Source organism: Chelonoidis abingdonii, chromosome 13 (genome assembly GCF_003597395.2).
Source record: "Chelonoidis abingdonii isolate Lonesome George chromosome 13, CheloAbing_2.0, whole genome shotgun sequence".
Taxonomy (NCBI): domain Eukaryota; kingdom Metazoa; phylum Chordata; order Testudines; family Testudinidae; genus Chelonoidis; species Chelonoidis abingdonii.
The window spans coordinates 2294964-2311471 of NC_133781.1; the positions used below are offsets into that span (position 1 = coordinate 2294964).

The following is a 16508-nucleotide window of genomic DNA, read 5'->3' on the forward strand; positions in this document are numbered from 1 at the left end:
GTACATCCTTGATGATGTGCTGGAGAGGCTTTAGCTGGGGGGTGTAAGTGATGGACAGTGGTGCTCTGTTACTTTCCTTGTTGGGCCTGTCCTGTAGTGGGTGACTTCTGGATACCCATCTGGCTCTGTCCATCTGTTTCTTCACTTCCTTTGGTGGGTACTGCAGTTTTAAGAACACTTGATAGGGATCCTCTGTCTGAGGGATTGGAACAAATGTGGTTGTATCTTAGGGCTTGACTGTAGACAATGGATCGTGTGATGTGTTCTGGATGAAAGCTGGAGGCATGTAGGTAAGTACAGCAGTCAGTAGGTTTCTGGTTTAGGGTGGTGTTTATGTGACTATTTGCACTGTAGCATCCAGGAAGTGGATCTCTTGTGTGGACTGGTCCAGGCTGAGGTTGATGGTGGTGTGGAAACAGTTGAAGTCCCGATGGAATTCTTCAGGGGCCTCCTTCCCGTGGGTCCAGATGATGAAGATGTCATCAGTGTAGCGCAAGTAGAGGAGGGGCACTTGGGGATGAGAGCTGAGGAAGCATTGTTCTAAGTCAGCCACAAAAATGTTGGCATACCGTGGGGTCATGCGGGTATCCATAACAGTGCCGGTGACTTGAAGGTATAAATAGTCCCCAAATCTGAAATGGTTGTGGATGAGGACACAATCACAAAGCTCAGCCACCAGGTGTGCTGTGACATAATTGGGAATACTTTTCCTGATGGCTTGTAGTCCATCTTTGTGTGGAATGTTGGTATAGAGAGCTTCTACATCCATAGTGACCAGGATGGTGCTTTCTGGAAGATCATCAATGGACTGTAGTTTCCTCAGGAAGTCAGTGGTGTCTCGAAGATAGCTAGGAGTGCTGGTAGCATAGGGCCTGAGGAGAGAGTGAGGGAGTGATATGTGTTGATTCCAGCCCAGACACTCTGAGTGGCTCTACATCTCAGATAATTGCCTGTTCAGCCTAGTCCCAGCGAGAGAAGCAATTCTTTCCCCTAAGGCAGTAGCGATGCCAAGGGGATTGGTAGAGAGTCCTACTGATAGTTCATTAAAATATTTCAGTAAAGTTCCCCATCTGTCACATCTTCTGTGATGGAGCAGGGAGTGGGGAGTATTGACCTGGGAATGTTGTGTGGGAGTTTTACTGGTATTGTCTGCATTGATGCTGGATAGTGGTGTGATATCCGGGTGTGACTTCACTTGGGGGACGATACATGAGCAAGTAACCTGAGCCCTGGAAGGAGTTGGGGCCAGGTGACACCTTCTGCCCAGGAAACTGGACAAAGACTGGAGCAGGAGCCGAGGAGGAGGGGTGGTTGGGTGAGATGGCTGAAGGGGGTCTCAGTTTGGAGCTGGCTGGGGAAATGGAAGGAGGCCCAGGCCCAGGGTCTGGGCTCCCAGGCCCCCAAGATGGACCTGACTGAGGGGGTCCTGTTGTCTGTACCTACAAGCCCTGTTTTGGACTGTGTTCTTGTCATCTAATAAACTTTCTGTTTTACTGGCTGGCTGAGAGTCCAGGTGAGTCGCAGGAAGTTGGGGGTGCAGGGCCTGGACTCCCCCACACTCCATGACACCTTCATAGAGAAAATACAGGGTACTAAAGTTCTCTTTAATATAGGGTAGAAAGGCATAACAAGACCCAATGGCTGGAAGTTAAAACTGGACAAATTCAAATTAGAAATAAGGCACAGAATTATAACACTGAGGGTGATTAATCATTGGAACAAACTACCCAGGGAAGTGGGGAATTGCCCAATTCTTGCTGTTTTCAGATCAAGGATTAGTGACTTTCTGGAAGATGCTTTAGTCAAACACAAGTTTGGGCTGATTACAGGGGTAAATGGGTGAGAGTGTTTGGCCCATGGCACAAGTCAGAATAGATGGTCTAATGGTCCCTCTGACCTTAGTCTATGAATATTGGGAAGTGCGTACATGTAAATGTAACTGATCCATGGACCAGGGCTACGAAAGTCCGACAACTGTGGCACTGTCACTGCATCCCACCCACTCACCATCTGGTTTGTTATTTCTCCTGTTCCCCAGACCAAGCTACGATGACGGGGAAGGTTCCCTCGTTCTCCCTCGGCTGCACAGTGAGCTCCGCTCTGCCTGGCTGCGTCGCTCTCTGCCTCATTCTACAGGTTCACAGGCTGGTGTCAGGTAGGAGCTTTGGTCTCCTCGCTGGGTTTGCTGCTGTTGGTATTGCTGGTCATCAGCGTCCATCTGTCATAAGTAGATAGGTAAGGTAAGGGTTAATTTTCTTTTGCCTGTAAAGGGTGAACAAAGGGAACCAAACACCTGACCAGAGGACCAATCAGAGAACTGGATTGTTTAAAAGACAGGGGCGGGAATTTGTATACTCAGGGTCTTTGTTGTTTCTCGGCTGTTGGAGTAAACAAGCTTTTCTCTAACTCCCTCTTATTCAAGTTTCTCCTAAAAGTCTGTGAGTACAAAAGGAAACAAAGTACATTAGGCTGTTATATGCTTTGTGTTGTATTTACATGTTATGTTGATTTGCTGGACTGGTTTATCGGGCTATCGTTTTCAATCAGACTGTTTATTCATATTTTCTTATAAGCAAGAGCCTGTATTGAGTTTTCTTAATGCACAGTTATGTTTTGTTTTTGTATTTTCTTTCTTTTTATATAAAGTTCTTTTTTAAAACCTGGCTGAGGTTTTTAGAGTTTCTTTCCTAGTGAGGCAAAGGGAAGGGAAAAGCCAGGCTGTGGGCTATTTTCCTATTGTTTCCAGGGAAAGAACAGGCTACGGGGAAAGAGAAAAAGAATCAACTCTGTTCCCTTGTGGTTGCAGTTTTTCTCTAGTTACTGCTATGAGACCAGGAAGGGGGGGAATCTACTGGTGTGTTAGCTGTAATTAGCTTTGAATGCCTAGCCTGGGAGGAAGTAAATAGCTCTCTTGGTTTTGCATTCAAGGAGTGAAGTGTAGTCTCGCACCGGCTAACCCAGGGAAGGGGGGGAAGCTGGGAGAGGAGAGAGGGAGACCCAGGGTTCTGAGTCTTGGGGGTCCCCCAGGGAAAGGTTGGGGTGGCTCGGGGGTAACTAGGAACCCCAATAGTCCTAGTTGGTGGCAGCGAGATATATCCAAGCTGGGTATAAGCTTGGGAAAGGTTCACAGTAAACACCCAGATTTTGTATGCTAAAGTCCAGATCTGGGACAGAAGTTTACCACACCATCAAACAAAGGAGGGTCTTCTACTGCAATGCGGCTTCCGCTCTGGCCCATATGCAGCATGCTTGCGTGCAGCAATGGTCCCCCCACCTGTCATAGCACAGTGGCACGGACATGTTAGCCTGACTGCGACAAGAACCACAGTGGGTCTCCCAAGAAACCTGCGCAATCTCATTGCCCAAGTTCTGGCTGAGACCTTTGAAGAGATCACTGAGGCCGATTACCGCAATGTGATAGAGCACATCAACGCTCTGTTCCGCATCTAGGCATGCATGCAGCCCTAATCCTCCACCGAATAACTTCCTTCCCAAAATAAAAGCTGCTTACCGGGCACCTCCTCTGGTGTTTGTTCTTGCCCAAGCACTGGCTACCGCTACTGGCTACCTTCCTCCTGGCTTGAGCATAGCTCCTGGCTGCATTGCTCTAGGGATTCCAGGGTGTCTTCCTCCACATCAGCACCTTTGCTCCCACTTGGCTGCTCCTCCTCCTCCTCCTCCTGCCTTGTTGCACTGGGCTCTGAGGTACTCAGAACAGAGGTGGGATCGCCCCCATGTATCACGTTCAGCTCTTTGTAAAAACAGCAGGTCACAGGGGCAGCACCAGAGCAGCTGTTTGCTTCGCGGGCTGTGCGGTAGGCACTCCGCAACTTCTTCACTTTAACCCTGCACTGCAGTACATCCCGGTCATGGCCCCTTTCCATCATGTCCCTTGATATCTGCCAAAAGGTATCGTAATTCCTACGACTGAAGCGTAGCTAGGACTGGACAGTTTCCTCCCCCCAAAGACTGATGAGGTCCAGCAACTCGCCATTTCTCCATATTGGGGCTCGCCTGGCGTGTGGAGGCATGGTCACCTGGAAAGATGCACTGATAGTACTCCATGCCTGGCTGAGCAAACGGGAAGGGGATTTTCAAAATTCCCAGAGAATTTAAAGGGCAGGTCTGACAGTTGGTCATCTGAGGGCAGAGGAGTAGAGTTCAAAGTGATGACCAGAGTGACTAGAACAGGCATTGTGGGATACTTCTGGAGGCCAATCACAGTGCACTAACAGACCAGGGCATATACACTGGCACCACGGCAATCCAGTGGGGGCACAGCAAACATTATTTCACTCGCTGAGGTGGAGTACCAGCAGTGCTGTAGCCGCGGAGACAGAGCGCTTTGCGTGCCTTGCCAGTGTGGATGGGGAGTGAGCTAGGGCACCCAGGGCTCCTTTACTGCGCAGTAACTCACAAATGTAGCCAAGCCCTTAGTGACTGTCAGCTCTGAGGCTGGGTAGACATGTTGTCCGACCAGAAGTGATTGTCAGCACTTTTAAGCACTTAAAATGACAAAAGGCTCCTAACGGAGCCCAGGGCTGGATTAACCTTTTGTGGGCCCTGGTGCCAAACATATCTGTGGGCCCCCATGTAGTCATTGTGGGCTCCTAGTGTGGGCCCGCTGTGGCAGTGCTATTGGTGCCATAGTATACCCAGTACTGAATCTCAGAGACATTTTTCATTTTGATCACACACCTCTACATGACTACATGCATTCTTCCCTTGGCCCCCAGTTTTTCTCATTAAGCTGTATATCCATGTGGGTTTACCCGTGTACATAGTGAGTAGAAATTTCATAGTGATCAGGGAAACTCCCCAAAGATTTATCTCCTTCCTCATTCAGACCTTCTATAGCCATGTCTCCAGTACCACCCTACGTCACCTGTCACTGTATGTGATTCTGGTCTCAACTAAATAAAGGTTCACAGCCAGCAGATACCTGATCAATTCTGACAAATCCCTCCCTCAGCGCTCATCCGGCCATTTGAGCAAGCCACTTGCAAACACCATTTCCTCAAAGTGAGGACTTAGCCCCTGGGAACCTGAAGTCACCAGCCTTTCTCCCTCTGCTTCCATCTACATGCTAGTCTACTACCTGGTCACCACCACCTCTCCCCATGCTTGTTTCCCCTCTACCTTGGAAGTGCTCCCTAGCCAGCTGGGGCTATTCTCCCCTGCAAGCCTGGGCTGCTTCCTCTTCCCCTGCTCCCCTTGACATTCCTTACCTACAGGTGACCTCTGTTCCTTGAGGTTAACTCCAATTTCTTTATCCGCTCCTAGTTAATGGCCTCCAGTAGTCACAGAGCCACCTGCAGCTTCTCTGGCTATAGCCATGGGGCCAACTGCCAGAGGCCAGCTTTAGATAGCTGCAGCTGCCGCAAGGGAGGGGTGGCAATTCCAAGGCTGAGCATGCTTGAATCTTGCAACAGCGGCACTATGGACTCTACGTTCTCAGCACTAGCCCTAGGCAGCTGCAAACTCTGGAGTTAGGTGCTTCCCTCCTTTAGGCCATGGCTTTAAGCACCTGAGATGCCCATCACCTGCAGCAGAGACTACCAATTCCCACACACCCCTCAGCTAGCACATAGTCATGCAGAAAGCGCAGCCTGAATGATTTTGGAGGCTGCGTTGCCAGGGGGTTCCTATCCCTGAGCAGCAGCTCTACAACAAGCTCACATGGCCTCCCCTCCGATGTGGGACCAGGACCCTGTGAAGACAGTGGAGTTACCCTGTGTTTACCCAGTTCTGTCCAAAGCCTGTTGAAGTGAGTGGGAGTCTTTTAATTGCCTTTAATGGACTGTGTATAGAAGCAGAGGACCCCATTCTAGACTCTTGGAGCAAAGCGCATTCTATGCTGCACTGGTTTACTAATATAACAGGAAGGTCTCACATTACCTAGTGAATAAGTAACACTTCCTACAGCACCTAAGTTTTTCGGAGAGGCCTCTTGCCATATTACTAAATGTAAACCTTCCTTTGCTTACAAGTGCTGAAAATATCAGGTAGTATGGTTACAAAAGCAAGGCACTTCTGAATTCCGCAGGAATTTTGGATGTGCACAGAACACAGACAGGACTGGTTCCCACATGGTTACAGAGCTGCAGTCAAGTGGAACAATTTTCAGCTTGTGTGACTGGATGATATCTGATCCATATTGTAAGACTGTCCTACATAAATGAGGAAAAGTTGAGATGCCTTTGTTATTCTTTTCTTCCACTCTTTATTTCTGTGGGGAATTTGCCAATTCAATATCACTGTCTTCTTTTTAAACAAACAAAACTAAAAAAAAAAAAAAAAGGCAATGGCTGTTGAAAATAGCAATTCCGGTCCTAGTTAGCACTAGGAAGACCCAAGAGTTTGTTGCTCAATTTTATCCTACTTTTGCTACAGCAAGTTACAGTGGATCAGTATATTTGATTTGGGAGAAATGAAGTTAACAGCTGCCCAAATTGAGCTTGAGCACTCCTGAATTTTGAGGGTGTTCAGATCTGGAAGGCAGATGCTAGATTCCCTTCCTGAATATTAGATACCTCTGGAGAGGAAAAGCCCATTTCTGCTTCCATGGCTCAGAAGTGGAAATCCTCCTACATGCCTGGTACTGTATCTAAAGCTGCTCAGGTCCTCTAGTAGAGTCTCCCCTCCCTTACTTTTCATTTTAACTTCTAGTGGGATCCACATACCTCCCTCACTAGGCTTCAGATAGAGAGGGGCACCGTCCAGTTAGTCCACCCAATTCCTTCTTTGAGGGCTGCCAGGTGAGGTCATACCAGCATCCCTAATCCAGTCTGGGGAAGTCTTCTGAGGGTGATATCTGGGCCAAAGCTTTCTACTCCTTGAGCATACTTGTCCCCCATTCACAGTGCCACCCACTTCCAGCAGCCAGCTCTCCATTCACAGCAAGCTGCAGTGCAGGGGTCTCAGCTTTGTCACTCCTTCCCCTCCCTTTCCTGTTGATAGCTGCTAAGGGAATGCTGGGAAATGCAGTTCCTTCCCTGCTCCAGGGCGGGCTCTATAGGCAGAGAACTGGCCAAGGAACTAAAACTTCCAGAGCCCCGTGAGTTCTCAGCTGGCATGCTGGATCCCTGCTGCTCTGATGCTCTCTTTCTGCACCTCTGCCAGAGGGGAGGAAGTGAGTGTTATTGGGCCACTTCTGAGCTTAGGCCTGGCACTACGGCAATGCCATGGTAAATCTGGTGCTGATGGAGCCTATTTAGCTCTACCTTTGAACAATGGGGAGGAACAAGTTAAACCAGTCCAGGGCCCCTTGGGAGCATCCACATCTCCTTGCTAAAACACTTGTCCCCACCCCCTCTTTGCTTTCTCAGGGGGGTCTGGCATTCAAACCCCTGGCTTAGCAAGGTGACCTCTCATTTGGGACAGGTTAAGCACAGTTCTGCTCCCTTCTACTCAGACAATAAAGACAATAACACTGATAACAGCATTTCACTACCCCTGCATTCAGTACTAAAGTGATTTGTAACGCAGCACCAGCCAAACTTGGAGCTACACAGCTCCTGTCTGCCAGATATTTACACAGAGTGGATGTGTTCATGTAAATACAGTTTGCTCCTGAAGTCTCTCCCCCTCTCAACTAGATGTCAGGGGAGAGCTCATTCAGACCCTGCTTACATCTAGGAAATAGATACAGTGCTCCTGTCAGCTAATTACAAAGTTATATAAAAAAAACACCCTAGAGTTTTCAGGTACCTACATAGCCCGTGAAATCACAGTTAAAGTTGCCCCCACTCCCCAAAATCAGAAATGGCACCCAGTGAGCCAGGAGTGGCCCACAGGGCTGCGGGCTCTGGCAAGATGCAGCCCCTGTGAGATAGTGTAAAGCTGGCCTTGAGCTGCAGGCTGAGTACCAGGCACCACGAGTCACAGCAGCAGTCAGGGTAGCATTGTACCATATATCACGCCACCCTGACTTCTGTGCTTCTGCTGGTGGCGATATTGCCTTCAGAGCTGGGTGCCTGACCAGCAGCCACCACTATCAGACCACCCAGCCAGTGCTTAATTTGTGCCAGATCTGAGCTCTAGAACCTCTTTCAGTATAAATTAAGCACTGAGGGGAAGCAGTGGGGCAAGGAGGTGATGGGGAAGTGGAAAGACTGTGGGTGCCGAGGGTGATGGGGGAGGCACCGAAATACAAGTTTGCCCAGGGCACCATTTTCCCTAAGGTTAACCCTGAGACCAGGTCCAGAAGTCTAAGAGAACAAAGAGTTTTGGTTTAAAAGCTGGATTTTAACTTAGCAGAGGCCCAAGATCTTGGGCTACAAAGTGACATGACCTGTTAACCAAGGGGGTGACCTTTAGAGAAAGGTTTGAAAGACTTTGAACTCTACCAGGGAGTCCCATGTGCCAGATGAGAATCCTTTGGGACATGTGTAACATGTGTTCAGACTTTGATTGATTTATGGTAACTTTTCTCTGTCAATCTTTTGTGTTTAAATGTTCTCTGCTTTGGAAGAGCTCATAGAATCATAGAAGATTAGGGTTGGAAGAGACCTCAGGAGGTCATCTAGTCCAATCCTCTGCTCAAAGCAGGACCAACACCAATTAAATCATCCCAGCCAGGGATTTGTCAAGCCGGCCTTAAAAACCTGTAAGGAAGGAGATTCTACCACCTCCACAGGTAACCCATTCCAGTGCTTCACCACCCTCCTAGTGAAATAGTGTTTCCTAATATCCAACCTAGACCTTCCCCACTGCAACTTGAGACCATTGCTCCTTGTTCTGTCATCTGCCATCACTGAGAGCAGTCTAGCTCCATGCTCTTTGGAACCCCCCTTCATGTAGTTGAATCCTCCCTCACTCTTCTCTTCTGCTGATTAAATAACCCCAGTCCCCTCAGCCTCTCCTCGTACGTCATGTGCCCCAGTCTCCTAATCATTGTCTTTGCCCTCCTTTGGACTTTCTCCTATTTGTCCACATCCTTTCTGTAGTGGGGGGATCAAAACTGGATTCAATACACCAGGTGTGCCCTCACCAGTGACGAATAGAAGGGAATAATCACTTTCCTCAATCTGCTCGCAATGCTCCTACTAATGCAGCCCAATATGCCATTGGCCTTCTTGGCAACAAAGATACACTGCTGACTCATATCCAACTTCTGGTCCACTGTAATCCCCAGATCCTTTTCTGCAGAACTGCTGCTTAGCCGGTTTATCCCCAGCCTGTAGGAGTGCATGGGATTCTTCCATCCTAAGTGCAGGAGCTGTTTGGTTACAGCCATTTCACAGCCTTGTCACAGAAAGCAAAGCACAGGAGCTGGTATTTGGTCAGGCCTGCTGGGAAAACCACAGTGAATTGAAGGCCTGAAATGACAGGCATAGCCAGGTTCTAACATCAGGGGGAGCGAACACATAAAAAAAGGTGCCACCCAACATATCAGATTACACCTCTACCTTGATATAATGCGACCCGATATAACACAAATTCAGATATAATGGGGCAAAGCAGTGCTCTGGGGGGCTGTGCACGCACCCGGGGGGACAGCCCCTTTCATCTCTCCTGAGGGGGCTGCTCTGCAATCTGTGACCCCTGGAAGCAGGCAGCACACAGGAGCAAGGGGGTGGGGACACAGTCCCCCGCATGAGAGAAACAATCAGACAGAGGTGGGCAGGGTCTGTTGGGGGTTCGCATGGGGGAGACGGGATGGGAGGCTGCACTGGGAGACTCTTCAATGCAGCACCTAGCCACGCTGGCTCTGTGCATCATGAGGCCGCTGAGGAAAAGGAGGCAGCAAGAGAGAGAGAGGCCGAGGGGGAGTCCCCTTCCCCTCCCAGATGGGTCTGTGAGTCCCTGATCTCACAGAGTCTCAGCGCTGCAGGTACCCAGCCCCCAGGTACTGGGATGCAGTGCAAGCTAGAGGGGCTGATACAGAGAAGTCAAGACCAGTCAGAGCACTTCCCATGTCATCATGAAAACTCACTCCTGGAAAGCTGGATGAGGTAATACGTGGGGGGGTAATATATATCAAGGTGGGTGAGGTAATATATTTTATTGGACCAGTTTCTGTTGGTGAGAGAGACAAGCTTTTGAGCTTTCACAGAACTCTTCTTCAGGAAGAAGAAAGAACTCCGTGAAAACTCCAAAGCTTGTCTCTGTCTCTCTCTCTCACCAACAAAAGTTGCTCCAATAAAAGATATGACCTCACCCACCTTGTGGCTCTAATTTCCTGGGAACAATAGGGCTACACCAACACAGCATACAAAAATGCAAGATTCACATGAACAGCACAGAGTGACCACCATCACCCCAGGACACTATTTTCACGATTCATCTTAGCATAATGTCATCACCACACCAAGGGAGACAGCCAATCACAGCGGCAGGGAGAGGGCAGGGTTTATGCAGCACACTAGGGGAAGCCAGCAAAGCCTGCCTGCAGGAGCCCAGCTTGCTGGAGCTCAGTTCTTCCCCCTCCCAGCTGCGCCGATCAGCTATCTCCCTCCTGCTGGGAGACACAGCTGATTGGCAGGGTATACTAAGGAAGGCGGGCCTCTCCTCCTCCCACTGAGCCCAGCTTGCTGGAGCTCAGTTCTTCCCCTCCCTTCCCTGCCACCCGATCAGCTGTCTCCCTCCTGCTGGGAGACACAGCTGATCGGCAGGGTATGCAGCACACTGGGGGAAGCCAGGCAGGCCAAGCTTCAGAGCGGAGTGTGGGCCCTGCCCCTGGCGCCATGGTAACCATGCCAAAGGTGCCACTTTTTAGAAAATGTGCTGAAGGGAAGCAGCTGCTTCCCCTTGTCGGGGACCCCGGTGCCCCAAAAAATGGCAGGTTCGTTGTCTGACCACGAGAGTGATGGGCAACACCAGCAAAGTCTGAACAAAAAGCTCTTTATTGAAGAGTGCACACGACAACAAAGAGCAAGCTTGTCTTCAAAGAGAACCAGCTTACATCTTTACAACCACCATAAGGTTTTATAGACAGTTCCGTCGCGTCACTAATTATTCACTTTTTGCTAATCACTAGAAACCAAAACTTTTATCATATATATTTCTTTGCTAAAACTAATTGATCTATGTGAGTAATGGTGCCTTAACAATCACTAATGAGCAGGAATGTAGGGGAGTTAGGAATAGACATAAAACAGAAACAGGGAGTAATTCACAGGAGTCTGAGGGCTGGTCTACACTACGGGATAAAATCGATTTTAGATACATAATTTCAGCTACGTGAATAACGTAGCTGAAGTCGAATATCTAAAATCGATTTACTCACCCATCTTCACCGCGCGGGATCGATGTCCGCGGCTCGCCATGTTGATTCGGAATTCCGTTGGCGTTGGTGGAAGTTCCGGAATCGATATAAGCGCACTCAGGGATCGATATATTCCCGATCTAGATTAGACGCAATATATCGATGTCCCAGTGAGCAATCGATTTTAACGCTGCCGTACGGCGCATAGGTCTAGACCTGGCATCCGGACTCTGGCTCCTTATCAGGTCCTTTAATGAACCATTTTTAAAACAGCAGAAGTAGATGTATGCCAGGAGTCCCATTTCTTTCTTATCTTATCATTTCCCAACCTTTTGAGCAACATACTGCTTCTTCAGTACTTTTTCACTCAAAGTTTACCCAGAGACCCCTGCTAGCCTGATTTCAGTCAAGTTGGCATAACTGCCTTTATGCTATATTTCCAGTTAGGCCTAACACCCTGCACCCCCTAGCTATGCTTCTGCCTGAAACCCCAGTGTGAGGAAGAGGGACGTGTGTCCCTGCCCAGAGAGAGATGACAGCTGGACGGCTGAGACCTAAGGGGCCATTCCTTGAGCAGACCACAGAGGGGTCATAGGTGCAGTTACCCAAACCTGTGACTCTCTGAACTCACAGACATGCCTAGGGCACTGCATGGGGACATGGTGTTCACTTCTAATGCAGGGCACGCTCTCACTGTGGGTCTTCCTGCTGAAATATTGCCACCTCTCGCCAATTTAATTTCCATTTTTCATTGTACATTTCACAGCACAGTTCACAGTGACTGGACCTGACCGTCCAATCGCTGCCTCCCTAGGTGGGGAGGCCGTCCTGCCCTGCCACCTCTCCCCCAGGATGAGTGCTGAGAACATGGAGGTGAGATGGTTCCGGTCCAAGTACTCTGAAGTCGTGCATCTGTACCATGATGGGCAGGACCAGTACGGAGAGGAGATGCCGGAATATCGAAGAAGAACTGCGCTCTTGAAAGACGACATCACCAATGGGAGAGTTTTCCTGAGAATACGCAATGTCCGACCCTCCGATGATGGGCAGTACACATGTTTTTTTCAGTCCGGTGTCTCTTATGAAGAAGCTTTATTGGAACTGCAGGTGGCAGGTCAGTGACTTGTGGTACTTTGATGTCTTCAACACAGTAATAAGTGGAGTCAGAGGGGTCATTGTGAAATGACAGCTGATTTTTCTCATTATAGTGAGTCAGTAGCTCTGCTCTGGTTAAGATTTGTTCTAGTTTACTTTTTAACAACAATTTCCCTCCCAAGGGCTCTAAAATTCAGACTCATACTCAGATTGTTTTGAAAATTGTTGTGACTCATTGGAGTCTGGGATAGGGTTAGTAGGTTAAATTGGAGGTCATTAGAGCAGGGTATATGTATCCCTGGGGTATACAGAGAGCTCCTAGGGGGTACATCAACTCATCTAGATATTTGCCTAGTTTTACAACAAACTACATACAAAGCACCAGTGAAGTCAGTACAAACTAAAATTTCATACAGACTATGACTTGTTTATATTGCTCTATACGCTATATACTGAAATGTAAGTTCAATATTTATATCCAATTGATTTATTTTATAATTATCTGGTAAAAATGGGAAGTCACCAATTCTTCAGGAATAGTGTGGCTGTGACACTTTTGTATTTTTATGTCTGATTTTGTAAGCAAGTAGTTTTTAAGGGAGCTGAAACTGTGGGGGTACGCAAGACAAATCAGATTCACGAAAGGGGTACTGTAGTTTGGAAAGGGTAAAAGATACTGCATTAGAACAAGGGATTAAGAAGATACACAAACGCCAATAAAAAGTCAGGTGATATTAGTATGTTGTGGTTATTACACACCTAGGGCAAACAATGGCACACCTGGGGCAAACAATGGCTGATCCTCCCCAGTTGGGATCTATGTGACCAGTTGGAATCGATTCTCGGCTTGTGTCTGGTGCCCACAGGGTAACAGTGGTTGATACATAGGGTCCCATTACCCAAAGTCTGGTCTAAGCATGGGAGAACTGAGGAATTCCCCCAACCCCACAGGACAGGTGAAGGCAGGAGGCCTGACCGCTGAAGGTGCTGTCAGAGAGACCAACAAGGGGACAGAAATGCATCTAGTTCTGTAACCATGACATGAGGCTTAGGGCAAGTGCAGCAAACACCAGACTGCTGACAAGCCCCATAGCTGGAAGACTCATAGACTTTAAGGTCAGAAGGAGCCATTATGATCTTCGAGTCTGACCTCCTACACAATGCAGGCCACAGAATCTCACCCACCCACTCCTGTAACAAACCCCTGACCTATGTCTGAGCTTGTGGTTTAAAGACTTCAAGGTTCAGAGCATCCTCCAGCAAGTGACCCGTGCCCCATGCTGCAGAGGAAGGCGAAAACCCCCCAGCGGCTCTGCCACTCTGCACTGAAGGAAAATTCCTTCCTGACCCCAAATATGGCAATCAACTAAACCCTGAGTATGTGGGGAAGATTCACCAGCTAGACACCCAGGAAAGAATTCTCTGTAGTAACTCAGATCCCACCCCATCTAAGATCCTATCACAGACCATTGGGCATATTTACCACTAATAGTCAAAGATCAATTAATTGCCAGAATTAGGCTATCCCATCATACCATCCCTTCCATAAACTTATAGCTTAGTCTTGAAGCCAGATATGTCTTTTGCCCCACTACTCCCCTTGGAAGGCTGTTTCCAGAACTTCACTCCTCTGATGGTTAGAAACCTTCATCTAATTTCAAGTCTAAACTTCCTGATGGCCAGTTTATATCCATTTGTTCTTGTGTCCACATTGGTACTGAGCTTAAATAATTCCTCTCCCTCCCTGTATTTATCCCTCTGATATATTTATAGAGAGCAATCATATCTCCCCCTCAGCCTTCTTTTGGTTAGGCTAAACAAGCCAAGCTCTTTGAGTCTCCTTTCATAAGACAGGTTTTTTTCCATTCCTCAGATCATCCTAATAGCTCTTCTCTGTACCTGTTCCAGTCTGAATTCATCCTTCTTAAACATGGGAGACCAGAACCATACACAGTATTCCAGATGAGGTCTCACCAGTGCCTTGTATAACAGTACTAACACCTCCTTATCTCTACTGGAAATACCTCGCCTGATGCATCCCAACACTACATTAGCTTTTTTCACAGCCATATCACACTGGCGGCTCATAGTCATCCTGTGACCAACCAATACTCTGAGGTCCTTCTCCTCCTCTGTTACTTCCAAGTGATGCATCCCCAGTTTATAACAAAAATTCTTGTTATTAATCCCTAAATGCATGACCTTGTACTTTTCACTATTCATCCTATTACTATTACTCCAGTTTACAAGGTCATCCAGATCTTCCTGTTGGATATCCCGGTCTTTCTCTATATTGGCAGTACCTCCCAGTTTTGTGTCATCCGCAAATTTTATTAGCACATTTCCACTTTTTGTGCCAAGGTCAGTAATAAAAGGATTAAATAAGATTGATCGCAAAACCGATCCCTGAGGAACTCCACTAGCAACCTCTTTCCAGCCTGACAGTTCACCTTTCAGTATGACCCGTTGTAATCTCCCTTTTAACCAGTTCCTTATCCATCTTTCAATTTTCATATTGATCCCCATCTTTTCTAATTTAGCTAATAATTCCTCATGTGGAACCATATCAAATGCCTTACTGAAATAGAGGTAAATTAGATTCACTGTGTTTCCTTTGTCTAAAAAATCTGTTACCTTCTCAAAAAACGAGATCAGGTTTGTTTGGCACGATCTACCTTTTGTAAAACCATGTTGTATTTTGTCCCAATAACATTGACCTCAAAGTCCTTAACTACTTTCTCCTTCAAAATTTTTTCCAAGACCTTGCATACTATAGATGTCAAACTAACAGGGCTGTAGTTATCTGGATCACTTTTTTTTCCTTTCTTAAAAATAGGAACTATGTTAGCAATTCTCTTGTCATACAGTACAATCCCTGAGTTTACAGGTTCATTAAAAGTTCTTGCTAATGGGCCTGCAATTTCATGTGCCAGTTCCTTTAATATTCTTTGATGAAGATTATTTACCCCCTCCCCCCCAATTTATTCCGATTAAACTGTTCAAGTTTGGCTTCTACCTTGGATGTTGTAATATCTACCTCCATATCCTCATTCCCATTTGTCATCCTACCATTATCCCTAAGCTCCTCTTTAGTCTCATTAAAGACTGAGGCAAAGTATTTGTTTAGATATTAGGCCATGCCTAAATTATCCTTAACCTCCATTCCATCCTCAGTGTTTAGCTGTCTCACTTCTTCTTTCTTTGTTTTCTTCTTGTTTATATGGCTATAGAACCTTTTACTATTGGTTTTAATTCCCTTTCCAAGATCCAACTCTACGTGGCTTTTGGCCTTTCTCACTTTATCCCTACATGTTCTGACCTCAATAAGGTAGCTTTCCTTGCTGACCCCTCCCATCTTCCACTCCTTGTAGGCTTTCTGCTTTTTCTTAATCACCTCTCTGAATGCTGCTCAATGGTGACCAGCTGCCCTAACACTCCTGTGCCTATGATTTTTTCACCCTTTCCCTTGGATGCAAGGGCTGGTCCTAAATAGTTTCTAGCCAGACTTGTGATGAAGTAATTCAGGCTCTTCCACCTTTAGATCCACAAGTTTGTACAGTGCCAATCACTCCTAAACTAATTCCTAATTCTTAAACTTTAGCCCTTTTGAAAGAAGAACTCTATCAGGATCTGTCTTTGTTTTAGTTTCTATTAGTTGAAACTGAATTAACTCAATGATCACTCGACCAAGGTTGGCCCCTACAACCATGTCTCTAATTGAGTGCACTGTACGCCACAAACCAATTTAAATGGACTCCCTCCTTGTTGGTATCTTCATTACTGTGAAGATCGCGATCAGCTATCACAGCCAGCGAAAAATCTGAGCCCTCATGTATGAACAACTATGGCACTTGTCCTACGACGGACAGTCCTAATAATCTAGGGAAGTTAAGTCACACCAATTGATCACAAGACAATTCCCAATTAGTATTATATATCATTAAAAAAACATTAAAGAGGGACTCTATCCATATACCCACAATATCAGGAGTCCCCACGGTCTAATAGCACAGCGACCTAAGCACTAAATCCCAGGGGAGGCTTTAGAGTAGCTTTCTCCCACCGAGTGTGATATGATATTATGCCCAGCACGAGCTCTGTCTTATCCATTCATCACTTATTTCTAATTACAGTCTATCCTCCCCTACACTGCATAACATATGCTACTGGAACCACCAAAAATTGCCTTTATTTCTATCTTCCT

The 16508-nt window shown here is 47.1% G+C and overlaps 2 protein-coding genes across 2 annotated transcripts in view; one reads left to right on the forward strand and one right to left on the reverse strand.

Moving 5' to 3' along the window:
* The window catches only part of LOC116824950 (uncharacterized), a 954865-nt gene that overhangs the window by 612197 nt on the left and 326160 nt on the right, over positions 1-16508 (reverse strand). The gene's annotated exons all lie outside the window — the stretch shown is intronic.
* Positions 1772-16508, forward strand: part of LOC116838620 (butyrophilin subfamily 1 member A1-like) — a 73658-nt gene continuing 58921 nt past the window's right edge. Inside the window, exons 1-3 of the mRNA XM_075072033.1 lie at positions 1772-1839; positions 2039-2155; positions 11976-12323. Coding sequence (XP_074928134.1) covers positions 1836-1839; positions 2039-2155; positions 11976-12323 — 469 coding nt within the window. The 5' untranslated portion in view covers positions 1772-1835. The remainder of the gene's footprint in view (positions 1840-2038; positions 2156-11975; positions 12324-16508) is intronic.